Genomic DNA, 15,929 nt, shown 5'->3' with positions numbered 1-15,929 from the left:
TGGACGGCTAACACAGGAGGGTTGCTAAGGGCGGTTGTAATTGCCTCTTAGACAGCTTGATTACTGTCTTCCCCAAGAGAAGGGCTCACCTTTCTTGCGAAAGTTATTTGAGGGCTCCGCCAGTTGGGCGAAATTAGGAACAAACTTCCGGAAGGAATTCGCGATTCCAATAAATCTGACCATTTCCCTCTTGCTGGATGGGGGAGGGGGGGGGGGGTGGCATGGGCGAGGGGCGATTCGCGCAAGGAACGTGTCCGCTCCTGATTGCTGTCCCCTTGAGCCGAGCCGATACATGTGACCCAAAAAGGATATACAAGAGCGAGACAAGGTAATCTTAGAAGGCTTGACGGTAAATCCGGCCTCCCTAAGACGTAAGAAAACTTCTTCGAGGTGGTCCAAATGCTCCGCGAACGTGACGCTGCAAAGATAGTTATAAATGGATTTGAAATTAAGACCTCCCAAAACATGGTCCAAAAGACGAGACAACAGGGCTGTGCCCTTACACAGTCCGAAAGAAACTCAATGACAGCTCTCTGTTTGGAACGGACCCCCGTTACGGACACGATTTTGAAGGGTACGTGTAGTGCCGCCACTTACCGAAACTTCATGAAACTGTAGGGACTGAAGCGGGAATATTCCACGATGTTCCGCAACAAATTCCGCATCTTTTCAACTGTAATTGGCTGAGAAAGAAGTGAACGACCCTGGTATTTCATTATGGTTCTATTTTCCTTTTCGTTTGCAATAATAAAAAGACACAAATACTTTATATAACAAATATCATTGTATAATTTTTTTGTAGTTGACAGTCCGATTAGATATAGATTTTAATATTGATACTGATCCTTGTTTCGCAAGCTCAGATTTTGTGTTGAGGAAGGTTATAAATTTTTGGAGCTTGATGTTGCATAACAAACGCCTGATGCTCTTTATGTTCCTTTCATCTTAATTGCACATATATGTTGATGACAAATGGTGAAACGTTGTAACAACGAAAGACATTTTATTTAGCGATCCGGACAGTTTTTTTTTCTTCTTCCATAAGAGGTCCTGACAACGCCGCAGGAAGTTGTTATGTAGGGTGTTTGGAAATTCCCGTTACAGTGTTCTAGAACTTAAAGGGTGAGCAAGATGACGTGAACTCCGTCAGACGGTCAACTGATATCATTTATCGTCTGCCCTGCAGCGAGGCCTATTCAGTGCATGTGAGTATGCGATATACGAGGATTATTCCAAAAGTAAGGTCCGATCGGTCGCGAAATGGAAACGACTATGAAAATCCGATAAAGCTTTGCACAGATGTGTTGGGTAGTGTCTCTAGTATAACCCCAGTTAGCATCACGTCGCTCTTCTCATTTCTGAGCTCGCAGTGAGTGCGTAAAGATGTCTAGAAAATAGTGTCTGCCGCCAAGTACGAGGGCCTGGTGAGAAATTTCGCCTGAAGCTATGCAGCCAACATTACATAACTGTCGTGCTGTTTCGTCTTCACGACAATTCTCAGCCGCATTCTGCAGGGGCAATGAAGATGCTCCTGCATCGTTTTCAAATGGAAATGTTAGATTACCCACAATACAGTCCGCAATTGTCTCCCCCTGAGTTTCATCTCTGGTCACATGAACCGCTGTCTTTGAAGACAACATTTTGACACAGACAACGAGGTGTAGGCCAGCGTGGAGAATTGGCGGAAAGCACTGGCGGCTGCCTTCTATGATGAGGCTATTGAAAAGTTGGTACAACGCTATGACAAAAGTCTAAGTCAGAACGGCGACTACGTAGAGAAGTAGCTGAAAGGTGTAGCTAATTGTTACAAGTAAAACATTTCTGATGTTCACTGTGGTTTCAATTTGGCAATCAATCGGACCTTACTTTTGGAATAACCCTCGTAGTAAACATGGTTCGGTACACGTTTTCGGAAGACGCAGACATGCTTCTTGTGTACGGCGAAGCTCAAATGGTTCAAATGGCTCTGAGTACTATGGGACTTAACATCTGAGGTCATCAGTCCCATAGGCTTAGAACTACGTAAACCTAACTAACCTAAGGACATCACACACATCCATGCCCGAGGCGGAATTCGACCCTTCAACGGTTGCAGCAGCGCGGTTCCAGACTGAAGCGCCTATAACTGCTCAGCCACAGCGGCCGGCTACGGCGAAGCCCTTGGTAACGGAAGAGCTGCTAGTCGGCTGCATCACAAACGTTTTCCGCAGCGTAACACGCTGTCGCGCAAACGTTTTGCCCTAGTTACGCAGCGGCTCCGAGAAAAACTACTTTCTCCGGAAGGAGGCAGGACTGTGGTGCTCCACGGCAATTCCGCACGCCCAGTGTGAAGCAGATGTGCTGTATCGTGTTGAAGAGAACCCCTCAACGAGCACTCGAACAGTTGCACGTGCAAGGGTGTTAGTCACGATATCGTCTGGGACGTTCTGTGTGAGCAACAATTACATCCGTACCGCTTACAAAGGGTACATGTTATGGGTCGAGCCGGTTTTCCACAACGCGTTCCTGAACTACAGAATCGACACACCCCTGTTTCCATGTAGAGCTCTATTCACGTACGAATATAAGTTCACTATGAACTGTGTCCTGAATTCGCCAAACAGCCATATCTGGGCAGCGGAAACCCTTCGTACCACGCATGTAAAGGGATTTCAGCACCAGTTTGGTATTACCGTGTGGGCAGGTATTCTGGACGGTCATGTGATTGAGTTATACCTCCTTCCACTCAAGCTAACTGCTCCTGCGTAATTGATCTTCTTACAAAACGTATTGGACCCGTTCTTCGGAGCTGTGCCACTGAAAGTCCGTCAGGACACGTGGTTCCAGCGTGATGGTGCACCACCTCACTTCTCACGTGCGGTTAGGAAACATGTCATCAGACGATACGGTGTAAGATGGATTGGCCGAGTTGCTCCAACCGCGTGGGCTCTACGATCGCCAGATCAATCTCCTACGGATTACATCTTGTGGAGTCGTATGCAAAGTTCAATTTACGATACTTCTGAAGAGACAGAGGAAAGTCTATTGGCACAAGTTCTGGCCGCTGCACTAGAAACTCAAGAGACATCAGGTGGGATGCGGAGTGTGTACCAGAACATGCACCATAGGTGCAATCTCTGTAACGACATTGGTGGTCGCCACACCGAGCCGCTGTTGGAGTGCATCAGTACTGTTCTGTACGTACAGTACGTTGGGTTCTTTTTTGGTTTGTAATAATGTAAACATGTAATGTTTATGTGCAGTGCTGTTTTTCTGGGGGAACGCTGGGGGATGGGTACCCCTAAACTTTTTCGTTGATAAATTAATTTTTTTACGGTGTTGAGAACTTGGAAGAGTGCAAAAGATTTATTTCACGGACATAAATTTTTTATTTAATTTTTTAGTGTTGGTAATTGCAATACGAATGACACCAGTGTAGTTTTTCGTGGGAAAAGCGATGCCATTGAGTGTTTCAAGCATTTCGAAGCTGTGTCAATCGTTCTCGACAACTTGAACGCTGGCAGCCAGTTCGACAGGCATGTAGGGCCCTCGCCCGCTAATAGTGTGCAATGGTAGTGGTAAACGGATATGCGTATGCATGTTGATGACATGTTGATGACGTCATGGCTAAAAGCAGACGGGTGGTATCCCATGCTTCAGGTGTAAGTAATTTCACTGCATTATATCCAATGTCGGAGTACCCTCAAACTTTCTTTTTTTTAAAAAAAAGCACTTTATGTGTTAATACAAAAAAAAAATTTGCTCAAGTGAAAAAATAAATGTTTCGTTTTGTTTGCTTTCGAATTGTTATCTAATAATCGTGCTCAGTCACGACTAACTCAGTTTCCCAAGTAGAAATGGATGAATTAAACATCTCAACTGAAACCGTCGTAGAACAGGAGCAGTACGTTTCCGGAAACAGGTTCCTACTCAAAATATCATGTACTGACCCCCCCCCCTCTCTACATGTCCTACAAGTCTTGTATGAACACAGCGTTGAGAACTTCTCCATAAACGTTGGTGGCTTTACTCATCTGTGAGATATTTCAGTATCACAAGTAGTAACTTGTTTATGCTGTGGCGTGAATGAGTTCTTCACTGTCACGCTCTGGAAGAGCTATTTGCGTAATCTGCAGTATGTGTGGCAGTCAGTTCGACTCCTGACGTGTCCTCTGGTGTGGAGGCAGGCGATACGCCGGCGTTATCGCCGCGATAAGACGGAGACGGGCGACAGGTATCTGACGAGGAGCGGCCGGCCGCCACTGCGGCGAAATGGGTCCCCGGGTAGTGGCGTCTGCGCTGGCGCTCTCCTGCCTGCTGCTGGCGAGTGCCTCGCCGGCGTCAGCGGCCACGGCCGCGGAGGACACGGAGCTGGCGCCAGTCGTCAACGTCGAGCAGGGAAAGGTGGCGGGATCCACCATGCTGTCCCGGCGTGGGAAGCGTTTCTTCGCCTACGTGGGCATTCCGTACGCCGAGCCTCCACTTTGGGACCTCCGCTTCCAGGTCAGTCCGCACAGCCATTAAAGACTTCGTTTTGAAAATATGCTATTCAAAAGAATTAGGTGAACACGTGTATCAATATCAGGTATGTTAAATCTGTTTTGATGCAGGCAGTACCTGTCATCTTATTGCATGGCTTGAGATGCTCGCTTTCGATGTAGGCAACAAATCATTCGCTGTGTTAAGCATTAAAGTGTTAGGTCCCCCTCAGTAGGAAGCGAGTACCGGTGTCCCACTGTTTTCTTGTGAGGTACACAGATGGCAGTTGTCATTTGTGGACATTGTCTTCAGTCAAGCACATGCAATGCGACATCTTAATACAACGCAAGTTGCAAAAACGATCTGTTTGATCCGAAAAGACTGGGTTTTGGTCGTGTTGCTGTAGATGACAATGCCTCTCCTGTGTCATTCGGTGCCATGGGCACTTACAGGGAGGTGGGTCAGTACACCAGGAGAGTGTACAAAGTTGCCGACGCGTTACAACTCCACTTGAAGACAGATATCTGGCCGTCTCTGCGTTTCAGTGTCGTAGGAATACCGCCAGAGCACAGCAAGAAGATCTCGGAAGGGTCACTGGAGCCGTTGTGTCCTATCACACTCTAATGAACAGGAACTTGCGTCTCAGACGTCTTGTTCGAGTACCCCACCTCGACATGACATCTTGCCCGCCTTCAGTTCTAACGTTCGCATGTCAACGGGCAACTTAGTCACTGGCCACACGTGCTATTCGCAGACGAATGTTCGTGTGCGAAGATCGGTGGTGTGGTACCTGCCAAATGTTGTCCGGTGGAGTAAGGTTCTGTGATGTTATCGGGAGGCTTCAGTGTTGACAGCCGTACGGATCTTGCTGTTATCCATGGTCACCTTACCGCCAGGCATACATTCAACAGATTCTGTTGGACCACGTGGCGGCTGCAGCGTACGGTGGCGTCCCTGAATTCCTTCTGAGGCCAGAGACTGTGTGGCGAGCGTCAGCAGGATGTCGTGCGAAGCCTGGACGTTGAAGTAACAGAATGTCCGACGGGGAGTCCCAACCTAAACCCCATCATACATATGTGAGGCACGGTTGACACACATGTACGTGGTCTCCTTTTCCACCATAGACTCTCCAAGAACGCTTAAGGGATCTCACTGAAAAATGGGAACGGGTACCAAAAGGTGACGTCTGTAGACCTGTATGGAGCATGCCATGTCAAGCAGTGATAAACGCTCACGGAGGGTAGACACGTTATTGAAGCTCTCAAAGTCCAATGAACAGCACCTAAGATGATGGGATGAATGATTGTTTCCACTTTCTTTTCGACACCTGTCGGACATTTCTGTTATTTTTGTACAGGGCGAGTCAAACGTCCTTGGACACCTTGGAAGATTAAAGGGAAAATTGAAATGTGATTATGGGAACATAGGTTTGACGCGGGGCCGCAACTTTTGGAGTGAATGTCATTCATGGCCGCCATCTTGAAATCCGCCATTTTGGATTCAAGTCTATTTTTTTTTAAATGGGAAGGGGGTGTATGACACATCAAATAACACTCGCTTGAGCTCTGGAATTTAGTGGTGTAATTTGTTTTTGTCTATCTTGTACAGTTTAGAAGTCAGAGTGGTTGCACTGACTACAGTTGTGCATTGCACAGGATGGACAACACGTAGAACATTTGTTGTAGCAGTCGGTATGAAGGTAATTTCCAACTTTGAACATTAATATCCTCTACTGTACAAGATAGACAAAAACAAAATACACCACTAAATTCCAGAGCTCAAGCGAGTGTTATTTGATGTGTCATACACCCCCCCCCTTCCCATTAAAAAAAAATGACTTGAATCCAAAATGGCGGATTTCAAGATGGCGGCCATGAATGACATTCACTCCAAAAGTTGCGGCCCCACATCAAACCTATGTTCCCATCATCACATTTTAATTTTCCCTTTAATCTTCCAACTTATGAAGGTGCCCAAGAACTTTTGACTCGCCCTGTATAAACTCTCGGTGATGTAATGATGTTTTTTTGTGTACTTAATTTGTGAAAAGTAAAAGTATAATTGGGTAACACATCCAGTCCTCAATTATTGCTCAGTGGAGTGTGGTGGACGCCCAAAGTCGTTTTCCCATAATTCTTTTGAGCACTGTATTTTATTTTGAGGGAAAAACGCTCAGAATTTCAATAAGAAATTACCGGCCATCTTCAGACTGCAAGACGCATACAGTATTTAGCTCCAACCACTGAGAAAATCATATTGTCTGTCAGTCTCTCTCAACGCGAGCTAGTGTACATGTCATTTACCTGAAGGGGGCCAATGACGGTCGAAACCGGTACTAACTTGTATGACAGTGCCGAAAATAAAAAATCTGGACAATCACTGGCGTTTCCAGTACAATCGAAATAGCCATCTCACCAGAAAGGATTTTGCTCTCGACCGTTTTTCGTCACAGGAAATGAACTAAATAATAAAAATGGGGCACCAAGCGTATAGCAAACCGAAGAAGGTGGAGGGTCACACCAGCATCCAGAACGAAAGGACACTGTGTTACACAAGCCGACAGCATGGGCACACCGGATAAGCGATGATGATAACCTCGAACATGACTTAAATGGACTGCAGATAACATTACGTGAGAACGGATACACTAATAAAAACATACGAGGGTAAGTCAATAAGTATTTGCGCTTTCTGAAATCTGACGTTTTCCCGTCGTGTTATCGAGTGTCCGCTCAGGTCACCTCGTATGTTCTCCACGGTATTTCAGCGAACAGATTCGTTGACATCTTCGGTGGTTTCTGACGACTGCTGCTCTGCTGTTGTCGACGTACTGTATACGTTGGCATTACCCCTCCATCATCCCACTCCTTTCGTTGTGGGGGGGGGGGGGGGGGGGAGGACGGCGACGTCCGCCTGCGAACTGGGGTCTCCAGTGAGCGCGCTGTCGTCGTGGGTTGCGGTCATCAGCACACACGGGAATGCTTTTACGTCAACGCCGACAACAGCGGAGAAGCAGTCATCAGAAACCACCTGAAGATGGCAACGCGTCTGTTTACCGTCGGAAGGACACCCGAGAATTCTTCAAGTATTTTAGATTTCGTTCTAATCGTTTCTATGTTGGGACTACGCCTTACTGCCCTCCCCAGAGAATAGGAGACGCCGTTTTCTTAACTTGTAATAGCTTTCAGCGCTGTCACACCACTGATGATTTTCTGTTTAACAGGCATCACGCCTTCGTCTAAGGTATGTTTATGTGCCTAAACTTCGTCTCCAGATGCTGGAAACATTATCAGAGGCTATGAAGACTCAGATAATAATTTCAAACTCAAGGTCATGTAACGATCGAGTAGTGATTTGCCTACTCTCCCCCCCCCCCCTTCCCCTACCACTTTTTCTTCTTCATATTAGGCCCAAAATGCACTTCTTTCCCTGTGTCTCCAACGTCCACTCCTCCTCTGTCTGTAGTATCCATCACATTTCCAGCTTACACCCACACTCTCCTAACCTATCAAAATGCCTAACATTTTTCCCTCCAATAACACGAATTTTCGCAGAGCAGGTCCTTCAACTTTTAATGACAGTGTAGTGCTTCATTTTTAAGATAGTTTTCTACATCGTGTGGCAAATGTAATCTTACTTTTTTAGTTTTACCTTTTAATATTTCTGTTTTAAAATTAACAACGACGGAAACCAAGTTTCTTTTATATGAAACCTTCATTAAAGACATCTTTACAAATTGTAAAATCCCTTGAAAATATCTCATCTATTAATTTGTTGTTTTAAGTCGTTCTGTGTACTGCATACCTTTTGTCTGCAGATTGTTAATTGTTGCTCTGAATGCTCATCCGCAGCTCACATGAGGCAAGGGAGATGACAGAACAGTAAAGAAAAAGAGTCGTTACGTCATGAGACCACTTTCTAAGATCGCAGAGTCACGCCGACATTTATTATGGCAATTAGCAAGTCGCAATGAATATCTTCACTGCGTGATAGCAACGGTGAAGCAAAGCAGCTTAAATCACTTAATAAAGGCAAGGCCTCCGGTCCAGGTTGTATACCAGTCACGTTCCTTTCAGAGTATGCTGATACAAGTAGCTCGCTCACAGAAAGATCCGTACCTAAAGATCGGAAAATTGTTCAAGTCACACCAATACCCAAAAAGGGAAGTAGGAGTAATCCGCTGAATTACTGACCCATGTCATTAACGTCGATTTGCAGTAGGGTTTTGGAAGACATACTGTATTCGATCATTATGGAGCACGTCGAAGAAAACGACTTATTGACACATAGTCAGCAAGGATTCAGAAAAAATCGTTCTTGTGAAACACTGCTAGCTCTTTATACTCATGAAGTAATGAGTGCTATCGACAGGGGATGTTAGATTGTTCTATATTTTTAGGTTTCCAGAAAGCCTTCGACACCGTTCCTCACAAGCGTCTTCTAACCAAACTGCGTGCCTATGGAATATAGCCTCAGTTGGGCAACTGGATTAGTGATTTCCTTTCAGGAAGGTCACAGTTAGAAGTAATACACGGAAAGTCATCGAGTAAAACAGAAGTAATATCCGGCCTTCCTCAAGGTAGTGTTATAGGTTGGTTCAAATGGCTCTGAGCACTATGGGACTTAACATCTATGGTCATCAGTCCCCTAGAACTTAGAACTACTTAAACCTAACTAACCTAAGGACATCACACAACACCCAGCCATCACGAGGCAGAGAAAATCCCTGACCCCGCCGGGAATCGAACCCGGGAACCCGGGCGTGGGAAGCGAGAACGCTACCGTAGTGTTATAGGCCCTCTATTGTTCCTGATCTATATTAACGACATAGGAGACAATCTGAGTAACCGTCTTAGATTGTTTGCAGATGATGCTGTTATTTACCGTCTTTTAAAGTTATCAGAATACCAAAACTAATTGCAAAATGATTTAGGTAAGATATCTGTATGGCGCGAAAAGTCGCAGTTGACCCTGAATAAAGAGAAGTGTGAAGTTATTCATACGAGTAATAAAAAAAATCGGCTAAATTTCGATTACGCTATGAGTCACACAAATCTGAAGGCTGTAAATTCAGCTAAATATTTAGAGATTACAGTTACAAATAACTTAAATTGGAGCGATCACATAGATAATGTTGTGGATAGAGCAAACCAAAGACTGCGATTCATTGGCAGAACACCTAGAAGATGCAACAGGTCTACTAGAGAGATTGCTTACACCTCACTTGTGCGCATTGTTCTGGAGTATTGCTGTGCAGTGTGGTGATCCGCATCAGATGGGACTGAAGGATGACTTCGAAAAAGTACAAAGAAGGGTAGCTCGTTTTGTATTATTTTCGAAATAGGGGAGATAGTGCTACAGACACGAATTGGAGGGGCAATCATTAAAACAAAGGAGTTTTTCGATGCGACGGGATATTCTCATGAAATTTCAATCAGCAGTTTGCTCCTCCGTTGGCAAAAACATTCTGTTGGCACCCACTTACATAGGAAGAAATGATCATCACGATAGAGTAGGAGAAATCAGGGGTCGCACAGAAAAATTTAAGTACTCGTTTTCCCCGCGCGCCATTCGGGAGTGGAATGGTAGAGAGACAACTTGAAGGTGGTCCATTGAACCCTATGCCGGGCACTTTATTGTGAAAACAGAGTAATCGCGTAGATGTAGATTATGGAGCTTACAGTGAGCAAGAGTTGGCACTGTGGTGGCTGATTTAGTACTAAGGCCCACAAACTAGCTAAATTTCAGTCGTTATTGTTCTCTGTTAAAATTATTTTTTGTTTTGAATGTGTGTGGCCTCTCTGCAGAATCTAGCATGGTAATAGTTGGATCTCGATAATACTATAGAATCTGAGAAAAGAATTTGGCGGTTCCTTGGTCCCAGGTCCTGAACTCATACTACCGAGTTATCCGTGTTTCCCACACAATTGCTCTTATGTTCTTCAAGCCAGATGTTAGTACGAGCGAGCGAGGTGTTGCAGTAATTGCCAGACTGGACTCGTATTTGAGAGGACGACGGTTGAAATCCACATTCGGCCATCTGATTTAAGTTTTTCGTGATTTCTGTAAATCGCTCCAGGAAAATGCCGGAATGGTGCCTTAGAAAGAAAACGGCCGATTTCCTTCCCCATCCTTGAATATTTCCGATCTTGTACTCCATGTCTAACAACCTCGATGTCGACGGGATGTTCAACGCTAATCTTCCTTTCTTCTTTTAGTAGTTCGTATGTACACCTGATGGCATGTACAAGGGTTTTCATATATTGTGCTGTGGTAAGCGGCGGGCGCTGGTTCTTCGCAGTGTTCAAATATTCACGCACCTTTCTTATCGGATAAACACTGTGTCAATACGATGTCTTCTTAGCTCCCTGCTCTTGCGATCTATGTTTTGATGAATGAATGGAAAACTTTCTGTTTATCTGGTTCTGCGCCATTGCCAAGTTAACTTGGCTACACCATTCTCCACTTCCACCATTCGAAGACAACGTTCCTCAACCTTTCTTTTGTGGTCTGAAGGTGTCCTAGGAGCTAAAAGCTATTGAAGAGCTTCAGCACGATACAGGCGCAACACTTTACGGCGAAAAAGTGTTTACCAACGGACTTGATGATTCAAAAGCCGCCCAACAAGCGTCTAACCGGTATTAGACGACACGCCTGACGTGTACTAGTCATGTGCAGTAGACCTGCCACCTAGTGGCAGAACTGGGGAAGCTACAATTTTAGCAGACGGTTCATCCGTCGTGGAGAAATACGAGGCATTCTGAACTGCCATGGATCCGTGCAGGCAAAGTAGAGGAGGTGTGAAGGCGCATGCGCGAAACGTAGCTTTTCTAGCGGAATTTTTGCTCGATATTGTTTTCACTTGTGGCTAGCAGACGAGATATATGTCAACTCTCGAGGAGTCTTTTGGCGATTGCGTGAGATACTCGGCACATTTTTCAGTGAGTAAGTTTTTATTAATACAATAATGAAACAAATGACAACAGTCGTTTTTGCGTTACCGGTTGAGAAAAGCTGTATATCTAATAATAGTATCTTATTGTAGAAGAGGTATAGAATAAAGAAAGTATAAGCGTGCTTAATGAGGCATACGGCAAGGAAAGGTGTAAAGGTGTCTATATGATTCTCTAAATACACTATACCATAATAAGTTACGTCAACAAATGTTTAATTCTGAGTTGAATTTATATATTTTACCAAAATGTGAATGTAATATTACTTTCGATGTGTAAGTATAATCTTAACTGACACCTGATTGATTTGATTGCATCTTTTGTATTATTTCAGCATGCCAGGAAGGAGAGTTTTGGAGAATAGCCATACGAGTCGAGGTACAATTGCGCCGGCCGCGACCAGTGAGGACGACAAAGGCCGTTATGCATCTTTGCTGTCGCTCTGTTGTGCCGAGCTAAAAAAGAGAGAGAGAGGAGTGTTACAGGGACAATAAAAATGCATAAACCGAGTGTGGTGATTCCCTCATTACTGTGTTATTTGCGCGAATCTCGTCATGCAAATCGAGAGCAGGTTGTCAAAACAAGACATCCATTCTGTCTAAGTTCCTAAATTCCTGCGTATCTTCGGGCTTCGACTATTTTATTAACAAGGAGTATATGTCGCTGCCTTCAGCTCTTCTTCCCTGACAGGGTCGAATCCAATTCCTGCTTCTGGCAGTGCGTTGTCATTCTGTGGGTGGGTTGGGTTGTTTGGGGAAGGAGATCAGACAGTGAGGTCATCGGTCTCACCGGATTAGGGAAGGATGGGGAAGGAAGTCGGCAGTGCCCTTACAGAGGAACCATCCCGGCATTTGCCTGGAGTGATTCAGGGAAATGACGAAAAACCCAAATCAGGATGGCCGGACGCGGGATTGAACCGTCGTCCTCCCGAATACAAGTCCACTGTCTAACCACTGCGCCACCTCGCTCGGTGTCGTTCTTTCTCCTAACAACTACGCCGGCCATTCCCACAGCAAATGCTGCGCATATAACTGCGTCCTCCATGTCCAAAATGCTGTGAAACGTTAACTTAATCATTTTCTTGTATCCGTGTGACATAAAACAAACGCTTTGGTCCACAATTTTGTAAAATCATAAGGCAGTTTCATCCTGGTTGCCCAAGATAATATCAACTGCTTAATAAAAGTGAACCTAGACCTCTCAAATGGCTCAAATGGGTCTAAGTATTATGGGACTTAATATCAGGGTCATCAGTCCCGTAAACTTAGAACTACTTAAACCAAACTAACCTAAGGACATCACACATATCCATGCCCGAGGCAGGATTCGAACCTGCGACCGCAGCAGCCACGTAGTCCCGGATTGAAGCGCCTAGAACCGCTCGGCCACCGCGGCTTGCTAGACCTATCAGAAGATTCAATATGAACAAATACAGCTTTGAAGAAACATCAACTTTCACACCCAAGGACATAAACATGGCTGCGACTCCGAGTAGGTACCCTTGGGGCGTTGCTGCAGACTTACACGTTAGGTACATCGTTTAATAGGTCTGGTGCAGACTTGTATACGGTAGATGTGCCGAGTTATTTTTAGGGTCGACGGAAAGTGCAGTCGTCCAGTCATAACGACTACTGTCGCCAACAGCGAACGAGCCCATGACCTGAGTTTGAATAACCAACGAGTGTCTGTTGATGAGGTTTCAAACTGAGGGAAATTAGGCACGGTTCTGCATAATATCTTCTACAACAGGCTATAATGCCATAAAATATGTGCGAGATGGGCCCCAAACCTAAACAATCCAGAGCTTAAGTCCAATTGTCTGAGAATCAGTCGGCAGCAACTAGACAGTCGGTCTAATGAAGGTGAAACGATTTTGAAACGAATTATCACTGTAGATGAAACATGGCTCGTTACTTTGAAACAGAGAATGAAGGTTTGTGCATGGAATGGAAACGCCAAAAATCTCCAGCCAAAAAGGAATTCAAGAGTCACCCCTCTGCCGGATAACTGATCACAGTTATTGGGACGCGCAAGGGCCAGTTCTAGAACAATACATGGCAAAGGAGTCAATAGCCAATAGTCAACATTACAACTACATACGCCGATGCCTATTGCCAATGTTCACATATCGGCGCCTATATCGTTCTAACTCATGAGAATGTATTACTTTTGTATACATTACGGGAAAGGCAGTGATCAATGTCTTACAAATATTTACTATTAAAAACAGTCTTGATCACGATTTATTTATCAAGGTGACCGGTTTCGACCACTACTGTGGTCATCTTCAGACCATTGAGTAGGAACCTCTTTCTGTTGGAGAATCACTACTGACATAAAGAGGTTCTTGCTCAATGGTCTGAAGATGACCACAGTAGTGGTCGAAACCGGTCACCTTGATAAATAAACCGTGATCAAGACTGTTTTTAATAGTAAATATTCATGAGAATGTGCATTTCGAGTTGTTGGAGCACCCTGCATCCAGTTGTGATCTATCTGATATCGCTGCGTCGGATTTCTACTTGTTCGATCCACTTAAAAGTAGTATAAAATGCTACCGTTACCCCTACGAAGTGAAGTGATGAATGATGTGATGTTGCTTCACCGACTTTTTTCTGAGGGTTCTGAAAAATTTGTTCTTTGATGGACCAAGTGCACTGAAAAATAGGGTGACTGTTGAAAAAGTATGTTGTGACGTAGAAAGACAGCCACGCCACGGAAGTAGCCGGAAGGCACGCGTTTAGCTCACGCAGGCAAGAGATAGGTCTGTAACAGGATACGTAATGAATGCTATAAAGAAAAGTACGTAGCTTCTGGAATACTTAACTTTAATCCATCCTTGGTACATCGCTATTGACGATACAAGCGAGACTCTATAGTTTCTGACAATACACTGCTAATGGCGCCTTGCTAGGTCGTAGCCATTGACTTAGCTGAAGGCTATTCTAACTATCGGCTCTGCAAATGAGCGAGGCTTCGTCAGTGTGCATCGCTAGCTACGTCGTCCGTACAACTGGGGCGAGTGCTAGTCAGTCTCTCTAGACCTGCCGTGTGGTGACGCTCGGTCTGCTATCACTGAAAGTGGCGACACGCGGGTCCGACATGTACTAATGGACCGCGGCCGATTTAAAGCTACCACCTAGCAAGTGTGGTGTCTGGCGGTGACACCACAAAATATGTCCTAAATTTTGTACTGTTGTAGCAAATTAGAAAAATGTGTAGATACCTTTTGACGCAGCCTCGTACAACGAGCTGCGAGGTACAGTGAAGCGAAAGTAAGTAAAGGAACAACTCCCTCTTGCTTGCTTACATCAAGTGAGAGGTATGAACTACGGCATAGGGGCTGTGTGCTGTGTTGCTGAGGGATTGAAGCCTATATTTCATAGTGGTGGCAATATCAGAGGTCTGTTGAGGACCACGAACGGTTCCACTAACGCACTACACGCGTTTAGGAAGTCCGATTTGATTGTGGTGACTCACTTGTTGGAGCATGAATGTTACGTGCGACTGGAGCAACACCGAAGATCAGCAGAAGACGAACATCACCGGCACTGTGGTCGACTCACCAAATGCCAAGATCTGTATGTTTGCCCGGTAGCCACGGATGCATCAGCTGAAAAACAGAGGCTGTTGGAATAACAGAGCGCACCAACAACGTGAACTTACACGGCTTAAGTTGCCGACAACCTGGCTGCCGGAGATTTAAGTCCAATTGATCGCTGTTCGCGAGCCAGCATCTCCTCAAGACCGACTACACCAACTCACACAAAACAGCTACTACGAACTGCTGTGTAGCACATTTGCCAGTTCTCGAGGACATTATGGGTTAATCCGTTTAAACGAACTTCATCAAACCCTGAAGATCTTCCTGAAGATGTAGGGTCACTAAAGTGAAAACGATCCCCCTTAAAACGAGAAAATCATATTCTTGCTGTGCTTTGTCCAGCCGCATTATCCCCATACGCGGCGCTAATGTTTCCGGCTGGCTCCGCTGTTGTCATCCCTCTATTGAACACAAACAGAAGAACATGTCGGAAATGTTGCGATTTCTCCACTTGGTACTCCATTTTCTAGCGTCCACATCTCCACTCACCATCTCCAAATAACAAATGATAATAAGTAACATCAAATAGCAACAGTGAACTACAAACAAAAAGTGACAGTCGATAAAGAAACCTCTAGCAACCGGAATATCAACATGCAAAACGAAAACGCTAAGAACTTATGCACAAACTTAGTTTTTGATGACGGCTTTCGTCTGTTGTGAGTGATTTCGACGATCAAGTACTCACTGCAGTCGTAAGTGACATTGCCGCTGAGTCAGCATGGAAATGCCTAGAGGTCGTCTACTGCGGAGGAACATGTTCTATGATATGCGCTGAATGGTATACTCCGAAACACCTGTGTCTCCATTAGCGTTGTACTCTGTCGTCAGGTGTGCCACAGATCGCCGCCGCCTGTCCTTTGCAGAGAGGAAGCGTTGGCTTTCAATACCTTGCCTCCTAATCGTGGTTTCAC

At 45.0% G+C, this 15,929-nt stretch overlaps 1 protein-coding gene across 1 annotated transcript in view; it reads left to right on the top strand.

Annotated features, from left to right (window-relative positions):
* The first annotated feature begins 4,251 nt into the window (after positions 1-4,251).
* LOC124795933 (venom carboxylesterase-6-like) overlaps positions 4,252-15,929 on the top strand; it is a 115,789-nt gene continuing 104,111 nt past the window's right edge. Inside the window, exon 1 of the mRNA XM_047260013.1 lies at positions 4,252-4,482. Within this exon, the coding sequence (XP_047115969.1) occupies positions 4,252-4,482 (231 nt within the window). The remainder of the gene's footprint in view (positions 4,483-15,929) is intronic.

The sequence above is a fragment of the Schistocerca piceifrons genome, chromosome 4 (genome assembly GCF_021461385.2).
Source record: "Schistocerca piceifrons isolate TAMUIC-IGC-003096 chromosome 4, iqSchPice1.1, whole genome shotgun sequence".
NCBI lineage: Eukaryota > Metazoa > Arthropoda > Insecta > Orthoptera > Acrididae > Schistocerca > Schistocerca piceifrons.
Note: the sequence above shows the minus strand (reverse complement) of the source record. Positions and strands in the feature narration are given on the sequence as shown.